Genomic DNA, 10896 nt, shown 5'->3' with positions numbered 1-10896 from the left:
GAAGAGGAGGGATGAAGAGAAAGAGCGAGGAGTCCCCCTGTGAGACATGTTGTAGTCGTTAGGCAGCGTCGGGCTGCAGAGCGTCAAACCCTCTCACTCTGATTGGAGGGAACATGTATCAGTAAACAACCACAGGGTGTGTGTGTGTGTGTGTGTGTGTGTGTGTGTCTGTGTGTGTGTGTGTGTGTGTGTGTGTGTGAGTGTGTGTTTTTTTGGCTCCAAATCTTCCTCTTTTCATGTTTAATGTTTGTGAAGCTCACGTGCTGAGTGTGTGTTTAACTTCTCCTGTGTGTGTGACAGTAACTCGACCTTCTCTCTTCAGTCTCTGACTTTCTCTCTCTGTGGTGAGAAAACAAACTGTTGATTCCTCCTGCAGCAGAAACACAGTTAAAGGGATAGTTCAACATTTTGGCAAATTGGCCCCATTGCCATAATCCCTATAGTCACATAGCAGTAGGTTCGTTACCTTTAATTGTCGGTGCAAGCTATTTTTTAGAGCCGTTAGCTGCTCAGAGCTACGCTGCGGAGGCTCATTATGGGATTTTCTTGGTTTCCCTCATCATCACACTCATCAAATACACAATCCAACAACTCCACAACGCTCTGGTGGACAAGTTGTGACCTGCACATTCACCACGCTATGAGATAATAACACAACGTTACCAGACAGAGTTGTTTTAGAGGGAAATTCATGCAAAACCGCTGATGCGCGTTGCCTTCAGGGACAGTTTATTCATCAAGCAGTCTCTGTATTTCCCTCTAAAACAACTCTGTCTGGTAACGTTGTGTTATTATCTCATAGCGTGGTGAATGTGCAGGTCACAACTTGTCCACCAGAGCGTTGTGGAGTTGTTGGATTGTGTATTTGATGAGTTTGATGAGGGAAACCAAGAAATCCCATTAGCCTCCGTAGCGTAGCTCTGAGCAGCTCACGGCTCTGCTCCGCCGTTCTAAAAACAACATGCACCGACAATTAAAGGTAACGAACCTACTGCTATGACTATATAGGGATTATGGCAATGGGCCAATTTACCAAAATGTTGAACTATCCCTTTAAATCCAGTGAGGAGCTGAACTAACTCCCTCCAGCCTGCTGCCAGTGTGTCGATCATCTCCAGATCTGGACGTTTTGTTTTTATTTTTTCTCTCTGAGAAGTTGACGTTGAGCGGACGAGTCAGAAATCCACACAGATGCATTCTGGGATGTTTCAGCACACGCTGATTATTGGATATGAAGACAACATGTGGACTGTCGTTCACACGCTGATCTGTTTATCCATGTTGACACTGATGGGACTGGTTTCTGTCGTCCATGTTTAAATGATCACAAACAGCCACTTCCTGTCACATGATCCCGGTCATCAGAAGAAGAGACTGAAAACAGTTTTACATTAGTTTGGTTTTAGGTTTGTGTTTTGGATTAAAACCTTTATAAGCTTTGTTTTTATTTATTGCAGCACTGACACTTTAACATGTTGTTGGACGATTTGATCTGTTTTATTAAATATGATGTGACTGTGTTGTAGATGAATAATGGATTTGAGGATTTATGTGTTTTGAGTTTCTAAATGTGTTGATATCAAAGAAAGCAACATTATATGTTTATCAAAATAATATAAACTTCTTCAGACACACTCTGTATTAAATGATCTAATTTTACATTATGAATATTCATAGTGACATAAACATCTTCAAGTTAACTCATGTTATTTTGGTCAGTCCACAACTATTCTTATTCGAAAAAAAACACTCTAAATTTCTCTTTATAAGTCATCTTCTTCTTCTACATGTATATATATAAATATATATATATATATGTCTGGCAGCCGTTTAATTCAAACAATCTCACTTAATGAGCCACTGATGAGGTCGTCACCTGAACCAAATCATTTTTAATGAGGTAGACTATAAAAACCACTGTTGTGATTAAAAATACGAATAAGAAGTACTTTATTATTCCACCAATGTTGATTTATGAACTCTTCCTCAGTTAAAAACATCAGTGTAGTGTTGTTTAAAAATGAATATGAACTTGTTATTTTGACCAATTTGTCATTTTCTATAAATAAATGCTCTAAATGACAATATTTTATTTGGAATTTGGGAGAAAAGTCGTCAGTGGTTTATAGAATAAAACTAAAAGTGTTAATTTTACTCAAACACAGACCTAGAAATAGTAAAAACCAGAGAAACTGATTCATTTAGAAGTGGTCTCTTCTTTTTCTCTAGAGCTGTATATTCAAAACTTATAAAAAAGTGAAAATAATTTAGATATTTGTTCTTTTCCACCCGTCTTCCTTCATCTAACAGCACACACCTTTACAAGTTTATAAAATGTTTCGTTAGTTTGTCTGTGACGAGGGGTTTTGACCCTTACACCGAGTCTTGTTCCTCTCTCGTCCTATTTATTATTCTAAGATAAAATCTGTGAAGTCTAATGAATCTTAGTCCTTCAACATCTGCCCCGGTCCAGATGTGCTGGGATTCATTTAACCCTCTGAGCACCGGGAGCGTCTGAGCCAGTTCCACGTCGAACAGACTGAACCTTCACATGTGGTTAAGTCAAAGTCCATGATATTCAATTATTGCAGAGAAAAGGCTTTGTGTGTGTGTGTGTGTGTGTGTGTGTGTGTGTGTGTGTGTGTAGGCCGCGGCCCCCGTCGCCACCGACAACAATGTCATGTAAGACAAACCGCTCTGTGGCCAAACGTCTCTAATTTGCAATCAGCACGATCTCATTTCACTGCGACTCGCTGAAAGACGAGCTCCTAATTCAATTCCTTCCAATTTAGATTCAGCGGATTAAAACTCCTTCATGTTTGTTTTTTTTCTCCCTAATTGTGTAAGAAAAAAAACATGTCCCAGGTTTGTTTTTTCTCCCTGCAGCGACTTTTTCTGTCAAATCCACGGAAAGGAAAAAGAAAAACGTTTGAAAGGGAAAATACATAAACAGGCTGACCGAGCAGAAAACTGCAGCAGATGTAAACACAAAGTAAATTGGTGGCAGAAAAAGAGAGGATGGATGGAGGAGAGACAGAAACGACAGAGACGAAGCAGAACTCAAGTCGCCGTTTATCACAGGGACTTCAGCTGCTGTTTTATCTGACGAGGACGAAGAAGACGAGATTCTGATCTGATCGACTCTCGTGTCACGTTCAACCACGTCCCGTTGAAAAAGTCCATTTGTGACCCGATCCATCAAAATGAGTCACAGTGACCCAAATTTCAAAGTTGAGATTTTGGTATCAATGGAAAGATTAGAAAATAAGCTTTAAAATGATCCCCTAGTCAAAGTCACTACAATACATTTGATGGTTTTTGAGATGTGGCCATTTGAATTACGATCTTTCACTCTCTTATTCCGTTCTAAAATCTGAGAAAATTGCAGTTCAAGTTTTTGCCAGTGACTCTGGCGTCTGTTCCTGTACCACGTGATTACACGCACCCTATACGGTCCCTTGTTGTCATAGAGACACCATTCAATGACCCTACGGAAAGCAGGGAATCTCACAATTGAGATGCTTTTTACAGCTCGTCTCTATCATAAACGGTTCAGAAGTTGTCATGTTTTGTTGACGTTTTGTAAAACATGTGCAAGCGTGTACTTTCGGTTTAGCATCGATGCTACGTTCGGTTTAGCATCGTGGCTACGTTCGGTTTAGCATCGATGCTACGCTCTGTTAGCATCGATGCTACGCTCTGTTAGCGTCGATGCTACTCGGTTTAGCATCTGTTTCTGTACCCGTCCCTTCCTGTCATAGAGGCACCATTCAATGACCGTCGGAAAGCGGAGAATCCCGCGATTCAGATGCAGTTTACAGCTCGTCTCTATCATGAACGGTTCAGGAGATATTTCATGTTTTGCACCGAAGCAACGCTCATTTTCAGAGGGTTTAAGTTGCAGGTCAACTTTAATCATCATTTACGTGCCTTTTCCTCATTATCGGACTGTGAAACTTTGGGAGATTGTTTTTGAATGTCATTGCTTTGAAATTAGGGTAAAAAAATGTTTTTTATTTTCTATGGGTTTTCCACGTATCAGCTGATTATCTAAATAGAACGTTGCGACATCCGACTCATTTTGATAGAACGGGTCACATTTAGATGTGATTTGATAGAGACAGCAACAGAGAGGTTGCATTATGGGTCGGATCGGAGCTCCATTGTGTGACCGACCGCAGAGGAAATAAATAAAGCAACGAGTGAAGACGAGCTGTCAGCGTCTGGTATGAGAACTCTTCTTGTCTTCGTGATTTTCTGTCCTCAACAAGTCATTTCTCCTTAAAAACTTGACGTCGGACAAGAGGGTGGACCAGGGCCATCCCATAATCAGTCAGGAGGACAGAGCGGTGACACATTTGTTCACATCGAGTCACTGGTATTTTGCAACACGGCTGAAAACTGTCGACCCAAAGCAGAACCATGTGGAACATGAACATCACTAAATCACAACCAGGAGGGGCTTTCTTTCTTTCTTTCTTTCTTTCTTTCTTTCTTTCTTTCTTTCTTTCTTTCTTTCTTTCTTTCTTTCTTTCTTCCTTCCTTCCTTCCTTCCTTAAATCAGCTGTAGCTTCATGTTCATATATGATGGATGATCCTGGATCAGTTGGAAACATGAACATGAACACCACTAAATCAGACCCAGGAGTTGTTTTCTTTCTTTCTTTCTTTCTTTCTTTCTTTCTTTCTTTCTTTCTTTCTTTCTTTCTTTCTTTCTTTCTTTCTTTCTTTCTTTCTTTCTTTCTTTCTTTCTTTCTTCCTTCCTTCCTTCCTTCCTTCCTTCCATAAATCAGCTTTAGCTTCATGTTAATATATGATGGATGATCCTGGATCAGTTTGTTGATGAGTGTGGAAACATGAACATCACTAAATCAGAACCAGGAGGGGTTTTCTTTCTTTCTTTCTTTCTTTCTTTCTTTCTTTCTCTCTCTCATAAAGCAGACGCAGCAGGTTGGTGATGGAGCTGAGCTGTAAATACCGTCGGTGATAAGAATGAAGAAGACGTCCAAAGAAAACGGCCGAGGTTCTTTCAGCGGACGCAGACACAGAGCAGAGAGGAGGAGGAGGCTGAGCAGTGTTGCTTTAATAAAGGGATAGTTCAACATTTTGGCAAATTGGCCCCCATTGCCATAATCCCTATAGTCATAGCAGTAGGTGGTTCGTTGCCTTTAATTGTCGGTGCAAGCTATTTTTTCGAACAGCGGAGCAGAGCCGTGAGCTGCTCAGAGCTACGCTACAGAGGCTCATTATGGGATTTCTTGGTTCCCTCATCAAACTCATCAAATACACAATCCAACAACTCCACAACGCTCTGGTGGACAAGTTGTGACCTGCACATTCACCACGCTATGAGATAATAACACAACGTTACCAGACAGAGTTGTTTTAGAGGGAAATACAGAGACTGCTTGATGAAAAACTGCCCCTGAAGGCAACGAGCATCAGAGGTTTTGCATGAATTTCCCTCTAAAACAACTCTGTCTGGTAACGTTGTGTTATTATCTCATAGCGTGGTGAATGTGCAGGTCACAACTTGTCCACCAGAGCGTTGTGGAGTTGTTGGATTGTGGTGGTTTTGCATGAATGAAGAAATCCCATTAGCCTCCGTAGCGTAGCTCTGAGCAGCTTACGGCTCTGCTCCACCGTTCTAAAATAGCTTGCACCGACAATTAAAGGTAACGAACCTACTGCTATGACTATAGGGATTATGGCAATGGGCCAATTTGCCAAAATGTTGAACTATCCCTTTAACACAGAGATGAAACTGAAGCTCTCACCTTGCCTCCTTTTCCTCTGCTGTTTCTACACTGGATGTTCATTAGAGACAGAGACAGAGACAGAGAGAAGGTGTTTGTTTGCTCACAGTTTTCGTCCTGAGCGATGCACTGCAGCGGGATGCCGAAGAAGGAAGTGTAGGAGTCGTTGTACCAAACCAGCAGCTCCGTCCCTCGGGGGATGTCCATGCACGCTCTGTAGAAGATACAGGACCTGGAATAAAACAAACACACACACACACATTTAATTTAGTTTATTCTGAAATTACAATTCAGTGCAAAGATGGAAAACAGCAGAAACCAGGATCCAGTTCAGAGCCTGGATCACATTTACACATTTAAAAACAACATGAAACCCTGTTTTGACTTGTTAAAGAGGAACTATGCACGTTTTGCTAACCCTCCTCTCATCCATGTGCATTTGTTTCCAACAACGAAGAAGCCGGTGAGAAATCAATCCATGGAGCAGTGGATAAGGTTATTTATCATCTACCATGTTACCATGTGTATGTCTGTGTAGTCTTATCTGTCATCAACAAGAGATTACGGGTTACGGGTTAGCGCGTTACGTTTGTGTGGCGGTGTCGCCATGGAGACGAGAGCTGGGACACCGGGTCGGAGGCTCTGATCTTACAAGGTTGGTTTTCAGCCAAGAGACGCTAGGTGGAAGGCAGAGAGCCTCCATTCTCCCTGGAACTAGTTACTAGTCATTGATTTAACCAGAACTGGGACTCTGGAGCTGCTTATTTAAAGGGATACTTCACCCAAAATCGATAATCCACCAATTTTCTACTCATCGTCATACCAAGGAAGGGTTTGGAGAACTTTCAGAGTCATCAAAACACTTTAGGAGTTCCAGGGGGGGTCCAACTGGCAAGGGTTTTCATATAATGGCGGCGGATAGAGCTCACTTTTGAATCGTCCAAAACACACACTATGAAACATCCAGATACCTCCATACTGCTCGTCCTACTGACCCAAGTGTCCTGAAGCCACCACGTGAAAAAATTGTTCAGAAAAAAATAATTTGTTCTCTGTTTTTTTTCATGTCTTGGCTTCAGGACACTTGGGTCAGTACAGACGAGCAGTATGGAGGTATCTGGATGTTTCATAGTGTGTGTTTTGGACCATTCAACAGTGAACTCTCTCCACTGCCATTATATAAAACCCGTCGCCAGCCGGACCCCCCTGGAACTCCTAAAGCGTTTTGATGACTCTTTGACAAGTTCTCCAAACCCTTCCTTGGCATGACGGTGAGTAGATGATTGATGAATTATCAATTTTGGGTGTGTGCAGCGGCTGTCGTCCGTCTGCCGTCTGCCCAATTTCATGTGAATGCAGCATGAAAAATATGATTGAGATGCTTGTGATATACTGTACAACTGCAATGCTAGATGGGAGTAATTCCTACACAATGTACCTTTATGGTACGAATGGAGCAGAGTTCCTCGTTAAAACCAAAGCGTGACACCGACAGCTGATCTGTGGTCGTGTCGTGATGGAGGATCAGAGGAAACATCACAGCTTTTAAAAGCCTGCAGCTTCATGTTTCTGCTTCTTCCTGCTGGAATATTTGACTTTGTTAAGACTCTGGAGGAAAATCAACAAACACAAGCTGCCGTCTGTGAACGGCTTTACCGTCAGTAAAGCGAAACCGCTCGGGGTCAGATTTCAGATTTCAGATTCCATATTTCATTTCACAGAAGGTCTCGGTCGTCCCGGAGACAAACTGCTGACTCACAGCGCCGGGCTCTGGATGTTGGACCGACTGTGTGACCGTGTCCAGGTCCGACTGTGGAAACGCCTCCCATCTGATAACAGCTCCATTTCACATCGGACCAAACCCAAATGATTTATGGGAAATATCTGGTGTCTCTCACCCTCTTCAGACCCAATTAATGGCGGCGGCGGCGGTGTTGTTCGACCAGGCAGCCAGTGAGCTGACAGCTCCCGGGTCACGCCAGCGCTAAAACAACAGCTCACCCACCCAAAAACATCAACGTCTAACAACGTGAGCGAACCTCCACGTTCAAAAACCACATTTTCAGATCCAGCCTCAAACTATTTTAAAACACTTTCCCACATTTCTTCCTCCCTCCGGTGCAGCGGGGTGTCAGACAGACCACATCATAATCCAGAGGTCGCGGGTTCAACTCCCACACCGCTCCCCACGCCAGAGAGTGTCCCGGCCAAAAAAACAAATCACTCTTTTACAAAAACCTCCGAGACGACCACTTAAAGTGACAATACATGATATTAAATGGAAAACATTAAGTGCTTCTCAGTGTCTACATAATTCAAAGCACATTGAAACTCCCCCCAGGAGAGAAACGCTCAGCTGATGAAGTCTGACTCCACTTCACTAAAACCACTCTTGATTCAATCACGACTCTCATTTAAACCATCGCAGTGTTCAGACGTGTCAAGAACGTTTCCACATCCAACCTGCTCTAGAAACACGAAGACATGAAGAACCAGAGCACAGGAACAACACGTCCCAGTGTGTTGTTGTTCTGTCTGTTTAAATATTGAAGGATTGATTTCATCGAAAACTGTCCGATCCGTCCTTGGATTCCTGTTTGAGTTGAAGTTTCACACTCAATAAATGTTCAGGCTCGTTTGTCAACATCACATGTTGTTAGCTGAAGCTGCTGGAGCAGATATCTCTACCTGTCACTCACTGTATGACTGTTAAAGGGATAGTTCAACATTTTTGGCAAATTGGCCCATTGCCATAATCCCTATAGTCATAGCAGTAGGTTTGTTACTTTTAATTGTCGGTGCAAGCTGTTTTTAGAACAAAACAGAGTTGTTTTTAGAGGTAAATACAGAGACTGCTTGATGAAAAACGGTCCCTGAAGGCAACGCGCATCAGCGGTTTTGCATGAATTTCCCTCTAAAACAACTCTGTCTGGTAACGTTGTGTTATTATCTCATAGCGTGGTGAATGTGCAGGTCACAACTTGTCCCCCCAGAGCGTTGTGGAGTTGTTGGATTGTGTATTTGATGAGTTTGATGAGGGAAACCAAGAAATCCCATGAGCCTCCGTAGCGTAGCTCTGAGCAGCTCACAGCTCTGCTCTGCCATTCTAAAAATATAAATATAATATAAACCGACAATTAAAGGTAACGGACCTACTGCTATGACTATAGGGAGTATGGCAATGGGCCAATTTGCCAAAATGTTGAACTATCCCTTTAAACTGCTGCTTTCTATACATATTATATATGTAAATAAACCTTCATGAGGATCATGGTCTGGATGTCCGGCTCTAAACCAGAGAGTTGAATTCAACACGTTGCTCCATGATCTAAAAGTCCTGTTTATGCTGCTTTCAATTACTTGCAGTGTTTTCTTCGAATTGGGTGTCAGTGTGTATCAAAGACCTTTTTAGGCTATTTTCTTTGTCAAAGTGAGTCTCTGGTAAAAAAAAGAAAAGAAAAAAAAGAAAAAAGGGAAGAATAAACAGAGGGAATAAGAATTTCAAAAGAAGATAAATAATTAAAAGAGAAAAAGATAAATAGACTGAAAAATAGAGAAGACAAAAAAGGGAGGAGGAGGATGATGGGAACTGTGAGCCGCATGACTCGTTGCTTATTTAACAAAGTGAGGACACACCAAACTAAAATACCAAGTCGGAGGAAATGAACAATAGAAAAGAGAGAAGACGTTACTAAAGAGGAATAGAGGAATACAGACAGAAATGTGAGGGTGGGGGATGGGGGGGTGGTGTGGATTATTTATGCATTTCTACAGCAGAGTATTTAACAGCTGTCACCGATGAGGGGAGGTCGAAATAACAGAAACACCTTTCAACCCCTCGCAGTTTTCCCAGTCTCGTAAAGTTTGTTTTCTGTTTAGGCTGTTTCGGAGGTGCTGATCCGTCTTGACGGACGCACAACTGATGTTTACAGAGGGGATTTCTGGGATACCACTTTTACTATATATACAGTGGCAAAGCAACCGTTTCTGTTATTATTCTCACAGAAACGGCCCCGGCCCCCAGTCCCCTTGTGATAGTAAACACTACTAGGCCTTAAAAAAGACTTATTATCAGCACATGTATGAAAACATGAGCAGATGTTGGTACCTGGTGTGAATTCAGTCAATATTTCAGCATTTAAGGAAGGTTTGTTAGAAATAAGGATTTGTACGATGATAGTTTTGGTCGTTATAATCACATAACCCTGAAATCATCTGTTGTTTCTGTTCATAAAAGTGAGTGAAACACTGGGAAATGGAGCAGGTAGTTCAGCCAGACCAGCCCAACAAAGCCTGCTGAGGGTCTGTGTGTGTGTGTGTTCATGTGTGTGTGTTTCATTAATTCTTTCCACACTGGGGGAGGGGCGGGGTGCTGCTGGACTCATGTGAAAACACAGCCAGGAGGGACTGGGCCATAAATCAAACATACCCGATGACCTCCCAGGATAAAAAGAAGAGGGCGGCCTACAAACATTCAGCGGCTTGTATGTATTTAAAACAAATGTATGTGTTTAATACATACACGCTGCTACGCGAGGGAGGGGCCGGTTATAAATCAAACACATCCAACAGGCTCTCAGGTATGAAAAATAAAGACCCCCGGGTGCTGAGCAGCAGCGAGGCCCGGCGGAGCGCGGCTGCTCCGGCGCCGCAGCGGGACGCTCGCTATCGCCAGCTCTCTGATCCTTCTTGTTTTCTGTTTTCACACAAAGCACAAGTAGCTTTATAATCAGCTTTTAAACAGTAACGCTCATGGGTTATAAATCACACAACCCAAATACCTCAGCCGGCGTAATAATGTGTCTACACGCGCACAAACATGTTTATCTAAAACATTCATGCTGACAAAGCGTCACAAAGGCCGTCCACAACTCGCCAGCTCTGCGGACTTTAAACTGAGGTTTGTAGAGTCTGTGACCGAAATGACTTTCCAGGCCATTAGATCATCCTTTAACAGGTCTGAGCTGCAAAACCCACCGACGGCCAGAGACTGCACTTTATCAGAGCCAGCGGCAGAAAGAAGGAAAACATCTCAATGGTCAAATGGTCAGAGGCCCGAGGTCTGTTCTACACTGTCTCAAACTTTGGAGACAAGGCCCAAAGAATGATAGAGGAAAAACAAGCCTACATGCAACAAAGC

The 10896-nt window shown here is 42.6% G+C and overlaps 1 protein-coding gene across 1 annotated transcript in view; it reads right to left on the bottom strand.

Moving 5' to 3' along the window:
- prdm6 (PR domain containing 6) overlaps positions 1-10896 on the bottom strand; it is a 130701-nt gene that overhangs the window by 51582 nt on the left and 68223 nt on the right. Inside the window, exon 6 of the mRNA XM_085785795.1 lies at positions 5864-5988. Within this exon, the coding sequence (XP_085641921.1) occupies positions 5864-5988 (125 nt within the window). The remainder of the gene's footprint in view (positions 1-5863; positions 5989-10896) is intronic.

The sequence above is a fragment of the Trachurus japonicus genome, chromosome 9, assembly GCF_045865225.1.
Source record: "Trachurus japonicus isolate A0001 chromosome 9, Traja_1.0".
NCBI lineage: Eukaryota > Metazoa > Chordata > Actinopteri > Carangiformes > Carangidae > Trachurus > Trachurus japonicus.
Note: the sequence above shows the minus strand (reverse complement) of the source record. Positions and strands in the feature narration are given on the sequence as shown.